The sequence below is a fragment of the Anguilla anguilla genome, chromosome 10, assembly GCF_013347855.1.
Source record: "Anguilla anguilla isolate fAngAng1 chromosome 10, fAngAng1.pri, whole genome shotgun sequence".
Lineage (NCBI taxonomy): Eukaryota > Metazoa > Chordata > Actinopteri > Anguilliformes > Anguillidae > Anguilla > Anguilla anguilla.
In genome coordinates, this window is record NC_049210.1 from 1,004,726 (window position 1) to 1,020,000 (window position 15,275).

Here is a 15,275-nt window from a genome sequence, read left to right on the forward strand (position 1 = left end):
ACTACCCAAAACATACAATCAAATGAAAAAAAAAAATTTTTCTGAGAACTGGTGAAAATACATTCTTCTTCTTTTAACACTGTCCGTTTTCTGCAGGAATGTTACTGAGGTTCAAACGGGTCAAAAGTATTTTAAATAATTATTTGACTCGATGGATCTGAAATCACAGGCTGTCAGATGGGCAGCTCTGTACTTTCAACATTGAAGATACACTCTCTGCCACTGTCGAAGCTCACAGCATATTGACTTACTGATTCTTTATAAATATTCATGAGGGGCGGAGTTGAAGGCAATAGATAGCATAGCAACAGTCAGGACAACAGGACCTTGCGTTACCAACCTGCATCTCCTAGAACCAGGAAGCACAGAAAACACTCAGGAGCGAATGGTTTACGTAGAACAACTGCAATGACGTCCATCCTGCTCCCGTCCAATAGGATGTAATACAGCCCAAGCAAGCCAGCCAATCAGCCGGCCTGGCAGTCTAACAGCATCGAGAGGAGAGACAACAACCCTGACGACATCACATGTTGGCAATCCGCTGTAAGCCAAGTCACCTGCGAACAGCATTTAGCAGGTGGGGGGGGGGGGGGAGCTGAACGGCATTTAGCAGGTGGGGGGGGGGGGGGGGGAGCTGAACGGCATTTAGCAGGTGGGGGGGGGGGGGGGGGGGGGCTGAACAGCATTTAGCAGGTGGGGGGGGGGAGCTGAACGGCATTTAGCGGGTGGGGGGGGGGGGGGGCTGAATCCGCTACAGTCAGCAGCACTGACTCCCGTCCATCTGCAGTGAGGGGGAGGGGAAATGTAGCAACATAATCTGTCTGTCTGGCTGGCTGGCTGGCTGCCTGTCTGTCTGGCTGCCTGTCTGTCTGTCTGTCTGTCTGTCTGTCTGTCTGTCTGTCTGTCTGTCTGCCTGCCTGCCTGTCTGTCTGTCTGTCTGTCTGTCTCTGCCTGTCTGCTCTGTCTGCCTGTGTGTCTGTCTGCAAATGGGCTCATCCCCCCCCCCCCCCCCCGCCAGAGAGGTGCAGGTCTGGATGAGCCAACAAGATCTTTTTATTTCAGATTTTTTTGGAGGGAAACAGATGATTTTAATCTCTGTGCAAACGGCTGTAAGAGCCCGTTAAGAACCAAGTGGGCTTCTGGGAAAAAAACTCCACGGTTTGGAAGCGACAGTACTGCTGCAATAAAGCATCTGCTCACATTCCCCACACCAACACACACCCCCACACATCCCCCACACCGCCACAAACCCCTGCACATCCCCCACAGCACCACACACCCCCGCACATCCCCCACACCACCACACAGCTAAACGGGATCAGGTGAACCCCCCACAGCCAGTAATCCACAACCTTACCACGTAGAGCTAGGCTATGCGCTAACGTGCTAACGTTGCTCACCTGTATCATGTAGAGCTGGGGGATGCGCTAACGTGCTAACGTTGCTCACCTGTATCATGTAGAGCTGGGTGATACGCTAACCTGCTAACGTGCTAAATTTACTCACCTGTATCATGTAGAGCTGGGCGATGCGGTACTCCTCCACGCTCATGGGCATGGGGATGCGGTACTCCTTGATCAGCATGGTGCCCAGAATCCACCAGGGGTGGGGTGGGGAGGGGGGAGGGGAGGGGGAGGCGGGCTCTAGCTGCGTTTGGTCAAATGTCCACTGAGGAACTCATTGAGGAAACCTGCAAAGGAAGAGAAACAGAGAGTGAGCGAGCAGCGCTCAGCCTGGACAGCGCCTCACAGGAGGTGAAGCGTCTTTGCAGAGCTGCCATTCCTGGGACATAAGGGTGGCAGAGGGGGGGGGCAGGCGTGGGTCCTGAATTCAGGAAACCCCCATCCAGCCTGATACGGGAAGAGCAGGGACCGGAATCCCAGGGAGTGAAGCGGGAATGCTGGGAGAAATGCAATATGGGAACGCTGGAGACAGGGCAATCACCCGCAGAGGAGTCTCCCTCCCGCCCTCACGCCTTCCCGAAACGCAGCCCTGCAGATGGGAAAGCTAGCGCCGCGGCTACAGATCGCTCTCCAGAGCTCTGAAATACTCTGCTTTAAATAACCGGACACTTGGGAAATACTCCGAAATAAAACTGGGCTAGAGAGCAGAGAGGAGGCTGGGGAGAGGGAGAGAGAGAGAGAGAGAGAGAGCTCTGCCATGCTGAGAGAGGAGGAGGAGGAGGAGGAGGAGGATGAAGAGAGCCAAGCTAGAACGGGGAGAGAGAGAGAGAGAGCTCTGCCATGCTGAGAGAGGAGGAGGAGGAAGAGGAGGAGGAGGAGGATGAAGAGAGCCAAGCTAGAACAGGGAGAGAGAGAGAGAGAGAGCTCTGCCATGCTGAGAGAGGAGGACGAAGAGGATGAGGAAGAGGGCCAAGCCAGGACAGAGGAGAACGGGTGGGGATGGGAATGGGGACAGGGGTGTTGAGAGCTCCATTAGTGTTAGCCAATGAGAGGGTAAGCCAATGAGAACACTATTAGTGTTAGCCAATGAGAGGGTAAGCCAATGAGAACTCTATTAGTGTTAGCCAATGAGAGGGTAAGCCAATGAGAACTCTATTAGTGTTAGCCAATGAGAGGGTAAGCCAATGAGAACTCTATTAGTGTTAGCCAATGAGAGGGTAAGCCAATGAGAACTCTATTAGTGTTAGCCAATGAGAGGGTAAGCCAATGAGAACTCTATTAGTGTTAGCCAATGAGAGGGTAAGCCAATGAGAATTCTATTAGTGTTAGCCAATGAGAGGGTAAGCCAATGAGAACTCTATTAGTGTTAGCCAATGAGAGGGTAAGCCAATGAGAACACTATTAGTGTTAGCCAATGAGAGGGTAAGCCAGTAAGAACTCTATTAGCACGAGCCAATGAGAGGGTAAGCCAATGAGAACACTATTAGTGTTAGCCAATGAGAGGGTAAGCCAGTAAGAACTCTATTAGCACGAGCCAATGAGAGCGGTGCTCTAATCTCTCAGCTTGACGGGTCGCTCTCCCGCGGGAGCAGAGCTCAGCCGATTGGGCGCGATTCCCACATGCTCGCCAAACCCGCGAAGGAGGCGCTGCTTCCCTGCAGAACACAAACGATGGCCGTCCTTCTCCTAAACCTTTCTAGGGATAAGCGCAGTTGGCGGTTCAGCATTAGAGACACCGAACCCATCCTGCGGGCCCCCAAACCGGGAACGATGGGCCCGGGGGGGTGAGCACCGTCCCGCGCTCCACACGGACAGAACCTGCAGGAGGCCCAAACTCCGACAGATCCCAAAGAGATCTCCCTGTCTGCACAGAAACAAACAACGAGCTGCATTTTGGCATCAAAAATCTAAAAGAAGGAAGACTTTCCGGCAAACAAGCTGCAAACTTACTCATTAAGGAAAGCAAGGCAGGACGAAAAAAAACCAATAATATTTATGATTAGCGAAAGCACCTCTAGCTTCCAGCACACATAGCACAGTTATGACTGCACTGGGTCATTCACAGAGGAGAGGCCTTCACAGACAGCCTGGCCAGTGAGCTTGACCTAGAAAAAAAGCGTCCCTATAAATAGAGCAGTCACAATAACCCTGACGCACGCACGCGGGTCCTTCTGTGTTCCATATTCCAGGAATATGCGGCTCGTATGTGGAAAGTAAAATGCCCTTCTGGCCCCGCCCCTGCAACACTGCAACGTGTTTTTTGTGATCCAAGACACTTGTGTATGTCAAATAAATTAAATAATCGTTCTTTCTGGCAGGGCTGAGGAGGCCGATTAAATGAAATAGTAATGAAATGAGTTCACCTGAGCGCAGAAATGCTGCAGAGCACATTTTCAATCCTTTGTGTTTTTCTTTTTTTAAAAGGTCAGAGCGTGATCTGCTGCATCGCTCCTCTGTGGCGCAGCGGGTGAAACGCAGGGCGATTATAGCGACTCAGAGGGCGCATATGGAGATCAACCTCACAGGGCACAGCGCCTGGCAGGGTTGAGTGCCACTTCAGTATCGCCAACACTGCCACCTCCAGAGCCACGCCCACATCCCCCCCCCGATCCCGCCAATGCCCAAACTTCCATCATTCTGACAGGTTCATTCTGCCCCGCCTCTTCTCACTTCCCTACCGACCCCCCCAGTCTGTAAAAGCGTGCGTCCTCAGAGTACCCGCCGCAAAAACGTACACCTTTTTACTGCAGCCGGCCTGTGTGCTAACGTGCTAACATGCTAACAATGACACATTTATGGCCTCTCCCCTCGTACACATGTGCAGGGGCAGATTAATGGGAGCTCAGCTGCATGTAAACAGTAAGTCACTGCTGTGACCGCAGGGTTGGGAGGGTGGAAGAGAGCAGAACGCCCATTTCACGGTTCACCTGCTGCAGATCACACTCGCACAGGAAGTAAAGGTTCGTTGTCATGGCGCCCAGCCGCTGTGGGCCCTGCCACCGAACTGGGTCAGTGAGTGAGTCTCACACACACACACACACACACACACACACACACACACACACACACTCTCATACACACACGCACACCCACACTCTCTCATACACACTCACACACACTCTTTCATACACACACTCTCTCTCATACACACACACACACCCACACTCTCTCATACACACTCACACACACTCTTTCATACACACACTGTCTCTCATACACACGCACTCTCTCATACCCACACACACACACACTCATGCGCATACACACACTCACGCACGCACACACACTGGCAGTGTGTATATATGGTGTAGTACATGTAACTTAGTCAGTATTATACAGCACTCTCTGCAACCCCCCCCCCCACCTCTCCTCCCTTCACCCCTTAGTGCAACCCCCCCCCCCCCCCGTGAGACACACAGATCAACCCTTCTGGCACTCTCTGGGCCTCCCTGGGAGGCGAGGATCACACGTCCGCCCGCGATCTGCCGTACCCAGCATGCATCAGGAGGAACGCCTCCGCTTCTCCGGTCCCCAGCGGGTAGTTAAACCAGCCGCCTGTGAGGGCGTGTCTCTAACGATTACCCCTCTGAAGCCCGCGCACAGACGCGTTCCTCACCGGGGGGGGGGGGGGGTTCTGCCACAGATAACACCCACCCCCCCACGCCCCCCAGCCGCCCCCACACCTGACTGTAACACCTGGGAGACTCCATCAGGGCTGTTCCTCAGGAAATACTCTATCACAGGAAACAAGCAGAGGCACAGCATCAGGATAAAACAAGAACATATGTCAGTGACTTGGTATGACTGGATGTGTGTGTGTGTGTCTGCGTGTGTCCATGCATGTGTGTGTTGTGTGTGTGTGTGTGTGTGTCTGTGTATCTGTGCGTGTGTGCAAATCTTAAATAAAAAGAAATCCCTGATAAATGGCCTGTACCATGGCCGGGGATCCAGTGCATCCACCATAGATGTTCTCCTGACCGGGGATAACACCAGGGAATCCACCATAGACGTTTTCTGACCAGGGATAACACCACTCACTACTGTGCCAGCTGTCGGCCCCCCAGTGCCACAGCAAGCGGCAGGACTGTTCCCCAGCGTGTGTGTGCGGGTGGGTGCACCTGCTCGCTGGGACACGCGTGTGTGGTACCCCTGCTCGCTGGGACACGCGTGTGTGGTACCCCTGCTCGCTGGGACACGTGTGTGCGGTACACCTGCTCGCTGGGACACGTGTGTGCGGTACACCTGCTCGCTGGGACACGCGTGTGTGTGCGGGTGGGTGCACCTGCTCGCTGGGACACGCGTGTGTGGTACCCCTGCTCGCTGGGACACGCGTGTGTGTGCGGTGCACCTGCTCCCTGGGACACGCGTGTGTGTGCGGGTCGGTGCACCTGCTCCCTGGGACACGCGTGTGTGCGTTAGCGGGAGCACGGAACACCCTTCACACGGGCAGCCGGCGGGAGACAGCTGGGCCCCCCCGCGGGTGTCATGGTGACGCGCGGAAACCAAACGGGCCCGGGAGCACGAGGCCCTTCGTCATGGGAAGTATTTTTCCAAAGTCTACGAGGGCGCGGTGGCCTGGTAAATTTAGCCCTGTTCTAAAGGGGGGGGGGGCGGGGGACAGGATCAAGCTGGGATGGCATGGACAACATGCTGCTGGGGGGCGGGGGGGGGGTTTAACTGATGATGTCCCAGCACCCTGACCTTTGACCCCAGCGGAAAAAACGCAGGCTCTGAACCCCACTAGCGGCACGCAACGTTTCCATGACAACGCAGTCACGGTGTTGTTATCAGGCGGCCGTCGTGTTAAAAGCGGCGTTTCAGAGCTACTGCCTCCTAACGGACACCCCCCCCCCCCCCAGGGGAACCGGCTGTCTGTGATTAATGGGGGGGTGGGGGTGGGGGGGTCAGTGCTCCGATTCCTGATGCTTTAAAGAAGCCGCTGCCCAGATGTTTCTGCTCCACTGCGCCACGCAAACAATCTCAGCAAAACATGTGCGTTTAACAGACATTTCATCATCCAGCACCAACTAAAGCTCCTCACGGTTAAGATTTAATAATTACCATTACCAGCACAAGCAGTGTTATTCACATTGTGTATGATCTCATCATGTGCAGCGCACCTGTTCAGCTGATGACTGCGATCATGCAGCATGCCTGTGTGTGATGCACAGCAGCTCTAAGCCAATCGGGCGACAGACAAATTTTACTGTATTGTACTGTACCGCACATTTTCCAAAGAGAACTTTATTAAAACCACCAAAAGCCCGTTGAGCCACTTCAAAAGGACGTGTATCCAGTAAAGCTCTTTATTAGATGAATCTGAAACAGAGAGGAGAGAGAGGCTGCGTGGGGACGTCTCCATGCTCTCTGCACTGCCCACGCCAAGGACGGGAAAGGTGGGATGGCTCCGTACTACATATCCCACAATCCCCTGGGGCAGCTGCATGACTCAGATCCACTCAAGTGAGATGCCTCTCTATCTCTCCCTCCCTCCCTCTCTCTCTCTCTCTCTCTCTCTTTCCCTCTCTCTCTCTCTCTCGCAGTACTCCAGGGTACAGCACCAGGGGAACTGGGAACTGAACCAGCAACCCCCCTGAGTTACAGCCTCCAGTTGCCTATCCTCCACACCGCAGCACAAGGAACTACGTTAAGTGGCAGTAATTGTGTGAAATAGTGTGAGACTTTGCTGATTTATACTCATTTCTGGAGGAACGAAACAAGAACTCAGACAGATGTGTAATCAGACTGCCAACATACTCAGCAAAAGGACCACACATATGCAATACCCCCTGCCCCCCACACTGTTTAAATGTTCACACTTTCACACCATCTTCACAAAATTGGTGGATTCAGTGGCTGCTAAATTCATGCCTCCACAGAGCAGGCTAACAGCACCACACAGAGCAGAGCTAACCCTGTCACACAGAGCAGAGCTAACCCTGTCACACAGAGCAGAGCTAACCCTGTCACACAGAGGAGAGCTAACCCTGTCACACAAAGCAGAGCTAACCCTGTCACACAGAGGAGAGCTAACCCTGTCACACAAAGCAGAGCTAACCCTGTCACACAGAGCAGAGCTAACGTTGTTTCACTGGGATAAGCAGGAGAACGCTGCCTAGCCACAGACATGCTTCAGTAAGAGCTGGTCCTCTCCGCAGGTCCAGTCCGATACAGTCCATCTGGAGCTATGGCCTACGTCTGCACGTCTACGCCCCCCCCCCTCCTGCCCCCCCCATGGAGAGCGTGGCTCTGTCTGTGTCTCCCGCCCCTGGCTGGAGTTCTCTGCGGCTGCTGCTGCTGTTGTGGTTCAGCGGCCTGTTCTGGGATTCACACTCTGGAGGGGATGGAGAGTCCAGCTACACTGCGGGGAGCGGGGGGTGGGGATCCATGCCCTTTTTCTTCACTGTACCCCCCCCCCCCCAACCACCTTTATTATTTTATTTTATTTCTTTTCAAATTTCCTCTCCTCCTTTCTGTACTCCTTTGCCAGCTCCACCTACGAAGCCAGGTTGCCATGGAGATTCGAGAGGCGGTGCAGAGACTGGCTGCTGGGTGGGGGAGGGGGGAGGTGGGGGGGGTTACGGGTTGGGGGGGGCAGGCAGTGACATACAGAAGGCCGATGACGACCCCGCGGCTAATCCTAGCAGCCCAGCATCTCCCTTCCTCCTCTCCTCCCTCTGCTCCCTCCCTCGTTTTCCACTTTCCTCCATCATTCCCCCCCACCTCAGAGACGCACGTACAGGCTCTTCCAAATAAGACCCCCCCCCCCCCCCCCGAACTACAGCCACAGCCGTGTCACTGGCCAAACACCATCCCCCCCCAGACAAAACCACTCTGGAGAGGAGTGTAAGACCCTCTGGAACGTCTTCAGGTGTGTGAACAGCTGCAGAGCAGATGGTCACCCGCGCTGTGCGAAGACCCAGCCAAACGATCACAAACCACCTGCTCAGGTCACGAAAATCAGGCAAAAACACGAGAGCAGGCCAGGGTCAAATACGCATTAGAAATGCTTCAACTCGAAAACACTCCTGTGGAATCCCTGAAAATCTTCAACTAAACATGATACGTGAAACCAAGAACACATCACATTTTTTAAAAATCTTTAATGTTGGCAAAAAATAAGTGCTTGTCTTAACCCTCTGAAGGGCAGGTTTTTTAAAAACGTTTTCCTCAGAATTCTAAGCCAGTGTTCTAGAACTCCGTTGTTTTGATGGACCAGCAGTAACTGCTACATCAGCATTGGAATGTTCAGAACATTCTAATCACATTTTTGTGATCCCGCACCTTAAAAGGGTTTTTAATCGTGTTTAAGGGGTTAAGGTGCCTGATGTAGGTGAGCGTGCTTCCTTCCTGTCTAATAGACTGCCGCATTCTGCGTCTTTCGGGAGTGCGTCAGCCTGGCAGACGCTCTGTTGACACTGAGCGGGTCGACACACGACTGCAGCGTTCTGTCAGCTCGTCCGTCCCGCCCGGCCAGGGTCCCGAACCGTCTCATTTCCATAAAACACAGAAACAAAAGTTTCCTCTTCGCTGAGTCGTATCCCTGGATTATGATAAGCTCCAAAAGATTAACAAGCAAGTGCTCAGATTCAGCAGGGAATAATAGGCTCCATCTCAGGGCTGTCTGGTGATCTTTTTCTTTCACGTTTTCTTTCTCCCCTGAATTGTGCAGCAGTTTCATTCCGACACGTTCCGACAGGAGTGTCATCGCACGGCTTCCTAACCTAACAGACGCCTGAAGCTACAGCTAACCAGCCTTTATTCACAATCTCATTTTCAACAACTGAAGCTGTCAATGAAAGGTAAAAATATCTCTTAAAACCCCAATTTTATAAGCCTTTCATAAAAATGAATAAAAACATTAGGTTTTATATCAGATCAACTTATATGTTTAAACTAATTAGTAATTTAATCTCTACAGCCCTCAGGCATGTTTTTTGTGTCTTTATTCTTCTCTTCAATTTGGAATTGACTATCGAGTCACACAGCCAGTGACTCTTTTACACCTTACAGGCCACACAGTACTACAGGAGAGCCAGAGACTATTTTACACCCAACAGGCCACACAGTACTACAGGAGAGCCAGAGACTATTTTACACCCAACAGGCCACACAGTACTACAGGAGAGCCAGTGACTCTTTTACACCTTACAGGCCACACAGTACTACAGGAGAGCCAGTGACTCTTTTACACCTTACAGGCCATACAGTACTACAGGAGAGCCAGTGACTCTTTTACACCTTATAGGCCACACAGTACTACAGGAGAGCCAGTGACTCTTTTACACCTTACAGGCCACACAGTACTACAGGAGAGCCAGTGACTCTTTTACACCTTACAGGCCACACAGTACTACAGGAGAGCCAGTGACTCTTTTACACCCTACAGGCCACGCACAGTGAGAGAGGAATGTATCTCCATGATGACTGCAGCCTGCATGCAAGATCACTGCTCTCTAACTTTAAGCTCAAATTCTTCACACCTTCCCTAAGCAGCACTGGAAAAATGAGTGGCATTGCAGTCCCAGGGTCACCGTCAGCTAACGAACCTGCGACCCGCGGCCCGTACAGCTCGGCTGGCTCCTGGTAAGACTAAAAATAAGCCACTTAGAAACGCATTATAAACATGAAGGAACATTAAAGAGCCCAGGAAAGCAGCCAGGCGACCTTTGACCCGAAGGCAGCCCTCCCTGGCTGCGTCACTGATTCTGATAGGTCTAAATCAAAAAATACAACCATAAAAACCAGCTAGATGTATGTTATAAATAAATAGGCGGAAGACATTATCTTTGGCTAGCAGGACCAGGATCATCTGAAATAACCCCCCGTATGGGCACCCCCCTACACCCCCCGTCCTCCCCTGCCCCCCCTCCCCCGTTCCGACGACACCCAGCCTCCCACCAGGAAATAAGGCCAGTGGCCGACGGGTGTCATGTGACACACGCCAAGTCTGCGCACGACTATTTCCATCACAGCACCCGACTGTTTCTGGTTACGGGTTCTCCTTCGTCTGGAAATGCTCTCCCGCCCCCCCCCCCCAACCCCCAACCCCGCCTTAGAGCTGAGGGGTGGCTGGGGGTGTGGAACCTGGCTGCATGCTCTGTCATTGCACAAATGTGATTTTCGCGGGAGAGATTAAACTTCGTCCGGAAACAAAACAAAGCCATGAGCGTAGAGCGTACTCACTCTGTGCTGCGGCCAAACACGACTTCTGGAACGGAAACATCTAGAGCCTGAAAAAGAAGAGAAACACGACCTTTAACACGAGGGACACAGCAGGGCCTTCAGTACAAAGAGATGCTGCACCTCGCCTGTGGGTCCATTTCATGTGCTACATGTCATGTGTCTATATGTTGTTTTTTTTAGTGGGAATCCCACCACCGGGGGGGGGGGGGGGGTCCGTTACTCTCCTCTGACATCTAGGAACATCACTCAGTACTGGACACACGGATCGCCAACCAACAGACAACCAGCATCGTACCCCAAAACCTGTCTTTACTCTTGGGAGGTGTGGGGGGGTGAAGGGGGACCCCAGGCCAGTCAGCTCTGAGGGCTTTAGGCTGTGCAGAGGGGGGGGGGGGGGGGACGACGGAACGCTGTCCCAGAATTTTTAAATGGAGGGACCCGCTACAGTAACAGCAAACCAGCCAACACAGCTGAGTCACACACACAGCCCTGGTGCTACAGCAAACCAGCCAACACAGCTGTGTCACACACACAGCCCTGGTGCTACAGCAAACCAGCCAACACAGCTGTGTCACACACACAGCCCTGGTGCTACAGCAAACCAGCCAACACAGCTGAGTCACACACACAGCCCTGGTGCTACAGCAAACCAGCCAACACAGCTGTGTCACACACACAGCCCTGGTGCTGTGGTTAGCAGATCCAGCCAGCGGACATCAGCTGTTTGAGAAGTAAGACTGCACAACTGTGTTAAAACCCCAGCATGCAACACTCTATCACAGCTTCAGATAGAAATCAGAATCAACCATATCAGAAGTGTAATAAGTAGGCACTGTGACAGACCGGAACATTAACTAATAAACCAATTATATTAGCTGCATGTGTGCAAGTGTGTGTGTGCAAACGTGTGTGTGTTTGCATGGCATAACATGTGTGTGTGTGTCCACTTAATACTCATCACATTAGCCCACACTTCACTGACAAACAGAGAAGACGGGGGAGACAAGGGAAGACAGAGAAAGAGAGAGGGAGGAGAAAGAGAGAGATGGAGAGGAGAGGGAAAAAAAACAAGGAGAAGAGAGGGAGGAGAGGGAGAGAGATGGAGAGGAGAGGGAAAAAAACATGGAGAAGAGAGGGAGAGGAGAGGGAGAGGAGAGAGGGAGAGATGGAGAGGAGAGGGAAAAAAACATGGAGAAGAGAGGGAGAGGAGAGTGAGAGGAGAGAGGGAGAGATGGAGGGGGCGATGACAAAAATAAAAGCCCTGAGCAAAGCCAGCCTTCTTACCACCCTCTCATTTGGGCACTTCTCTGGGAGTGTATCCCGAGGCGGGGGGGGGGGGGGGGTGCCGTACTCAGGGAGTGTGTTTGAGGTGACGGTGCGGGGTCGGGGGGGTGGTCAGGGGTGTGGGGGAGGGAGGGGGGGGGGGGGGGGGGGGGGCGGGGGCAGCAGCAGCAGCCTCCTGCTCAGCCATAAAAGGCCATTTTCGAGCCCCGCTCCCCTCCATCTCCCCGCCTCGGCTACATCAGGCTGACAGCTTGGGTTTTTTTCTGTTCAAGTCAAGCGCACCGTTTTGGGAAGAAGAGTCCCCCTGTGGGTTTAACTGTGGAGAGGCTGGTGGCCCAGGCCGCGCTCCGTGGGGTGGGGGGGGGGGGGGGGGGGGGGGGGGGGGGGGGGTCGTGCCAGATTTGGCCGCAGCGTAGACGGCCGGTGTGTTCTCAGGAGCTGCGAGGCGGTCCAGCACAGTCAGTGTCTGCAGGCCGGAGACGCAGCGCTGGCTCTACGTCATGAATCATGAATCTTATATATATAGCTTCTCAACTGCCAAAAGGATGCGTGAAAAGTGAACCGAAAACTCCCCACCTTGGCGTCTCTTCAGGATGAGATGGAGCTACCTGAGCCTTTCAAAGGGTAACCAGGTAACCGTCCCGCCCGCGGTGCCCAAACTGCGCTGGCACAAAGAGGTCTTTCGAGCAGCGGAGAAGATGCCCGTCAGCAGCTGTCACTGGACAGAGCAGGAAGTGGCTAATGGGACAGGAAGCTGTGCTGTCACTCTACACCATTTCCCATGAGTCATAGGCACGGCCTTACAGCAGGGCTCAGGAGAGAGAGAGAGAGAAGGAGAGAGAAGGGGAGAGAGAGAGTGAGAGAGAAGGGGAGAGAGAGAGACAGAGAGAGAGATACACACAAGTCGTGCTTTGTTAGCAAGCAGAAGATTTGCTACTCCCTGCTCTACCGCCTCCAGCCTCCAGGGGGAGCCCTGCTGACTGAACTGGAAGCATCTGCGCGGTCCCAAAAACACATGCACCAACTCATGTGAGCTTGAAACGCTCGCTCACAGGCACGCAAAATTCGATAATATACTAACGCCTCCCTGTGTGTCTAAGCCACGATCCACAGGATCTGCGGTTTCACTCCCAAACTCCCTCTCCCTCTTACAGCAAGCTCCGAGATGTCCTGGCCAAAATCCCAAGATACTCCACTCATAGAGCCAGTCTGCCAGGCACATCAGCCTCTATCAGCACGTTAATAAATGAGAGCTTTCCTGTGCCACAGCGCTCAGAACTGAGCTTGAGTTATTCATCATCCTGAGTTTACCTCAAAACCAGCAACTCGATTGGCCCCAAGGGTTCATGGGAGGCAACTTAACTGTGTAATCGACCAGATTACGAGTTTGGCGAAATTCACGCCCTACGGAAAAAGAAAAACGTGAGTCCAGCCCGGCACAAAGCCGTGCTCTGCGTGAGCACCTGGGGCCGATTCCCCCGCCGTCGGCCTCTCCGCTCCGCTCTCCGACGGAGGGGAAGCGCCGCTCTCCGCGCCGGTGGCAGGGGCCGCGCGTATCGTCACGGCAGCGTCTGCGCGCGACAGCGGAGTCGGATAACCCCGCGCGGCTCAGGGCGCCCGCGGCCCCAACTGTCACCGCTGTTCACACGGAACATCAAAGCAGAGCATCTTCTGACACCCGACAGGAAGCGCGAGCAGCCGGCTGTCGCTCGACGCGTCCGACACTTCGTATCCAACCCCCCCCCCCCCCCCCCCAAACAGCCGTTACGATGGCAGACGAGAAAAAAAAAAGTTGTTGCTAACAGAGGAGCAGCAAAAAAAAAAAGGTGTTTCTTCTTGACAGCGGGGAAAAAGAGAAGAAGAAAAACATTCAGACAAGTGGAAAAAGCGAAAGTGGGCTCTGGCATGTTTCTGAGTGCCTTCCTGTTTGTCATTTTAAGAGTGGTGGGGGGGGGGGTGCCTGAGGTCTGTGTTAAATCAGTGAGCAGTCAAACGCAGCACAGGCAGCTCAGCGGAGGAAGGAAAATGGGCTTACATACGACAGAGACAGAGACGGAGCAGAGACGGAGACAGAGCAGGGGGACAGAGGATGAGAGAGAGAGGGAGAAAGAGAGAGAATGACAGAATGAGAGAGAGAGAGGGAGAAAGAGAGAGAATGACAGAATGAGAGAGAGAGAGAGAGACTCTCTCTGGTAGCCGTGCTGGGTTTGTGGACTGCACGTCAGAAAGCAAGCACTCTCTTGGTTTCCAGTTCCCTCCCCAGGCAGAATACACCGCCACCCTCCATCTGACCCCCACCTGAGAGCCAGAAGCCAACCTGAGCATGACGCCAGTGTGATCACAGTGTTGGGTAAAGCAGCTACGCTAACACCTTCACTGTAGAGCGCACGCTAACACAGCTGTGCTAATGCCCTAATAGAGTAATAAAGCAGCTACGCTAACACCTTCACTGTAGAGCGCTAGCTAACACAGCTGTGCTAATGCCCTAATAGAGTAATAAAGCAGCTACGCTAACACCTTCACTGTAGAGCGCTAGCTAACACAGCTGTGCTAATGCCCTAATAGAGTAATAAAGCAGCTACGCTAACACTCTCACTGTAGAGCGCTAGCTAACACAGCTGTGCTAATGCTCAGATTGTACAGTGTTGGGTAAAGCAGCTACGCTAACTCTCTAACTGTAGAGCGCAAGCTAACACAGCAAATTCTGTTTTTTTTATATATCATATGATTTTTTTGTATATCATATGACGGCGAAGCGGTCTTCAGAATGCAGGGCATTATGGGAGTAAGAGGAGGCCTGTAAACGCTAACAGGCCTTAAAATGGCGCAAGGTCACCACCGCTAAAGGCTGAAAGAGGCGCCCAGCGGAGAAAAGGCCGCCGCGCGACACTCCTCTTCCTCTCCGCGACGATGATGAAGGTGCAAAGCAGCGACACGACGGCTCAGACAGGAAGGAGATAAGAGACGTGCTGAAGACAGGAAGCGAGCAACTCGGCATGCTGGGAAGAGCTAGCCCTGCTATCTGCCCCCAAAAGGAGGGGCTTTCCTTCCGTTAGTTACCCCAGCCTGGCTGCGGCATGCTGGGGTCTGCAGCACACTGCACTGTGGTGATGGTTTTGTGAAATGTGAAAATTTGACCAAAATCAGTTAGTATGTCATCCACCAGACTGGGGTCAAACACTATCTAAAATACTCCGAAACACCAACCATAGAGACCCCAGTGAAAATGTTCTGCAGATTTAAGACTATTTTTAAAAAGAAATGTGTGGTGAGCATTCTGGCACAAAATGGCTGCCATTCTTAACCCAGGTAGGGGCCATACCTTGGTGGTGGTGGTTGGGGTGAATGCCCCCCCCCCTTACAGTGTAAAGCACTTCGAGCCTTAAAAAACATGACAGAGCC

The 15,275-nt window shown here is 53.0% G+C and overlaps 1 protein-coding gene across 5 annotated transcripts in view; it reads right to left on the reverse strand.

The window, feature by feature from the left end:
* Positions 1 to 15,275, reverse strand: part of LOC118206901 (membrane-associated phosphatidylinositol transfer protein 2-like) — a 58,852-nt gene that overhangs the window by 37,544 nt on the left and 6,033 nt on the right. For 4 of the 5 annotated variants that reach the window (XM_035380053.1, XM_035380051.1, XM_035380048.1 and 1 more), the window contains exons 2-3: positions 10,590 to 10,636; positions 1,507 to 1,690 (exon numbers count right to left, since the gene is read on the reverse strand). In XM_035380053.1, coding sequence (XP_035235944.1) covers positions 1,507 to 1,584 — 78 coding nt within the window. In that variant the 5' untranslated portion in view covers positions 1,585 to 1,690; positions 10,590 to 10,636. Of the gene's footprint in view, positions 1 to 1,400; positions 1,415 to 1,506; positions 1,691 to 10,589; positions 10,637 to 15,275 lie in introns of those variants that run through there. The other variant, XM_035380050.1, reaches the window with a different exon arrangement.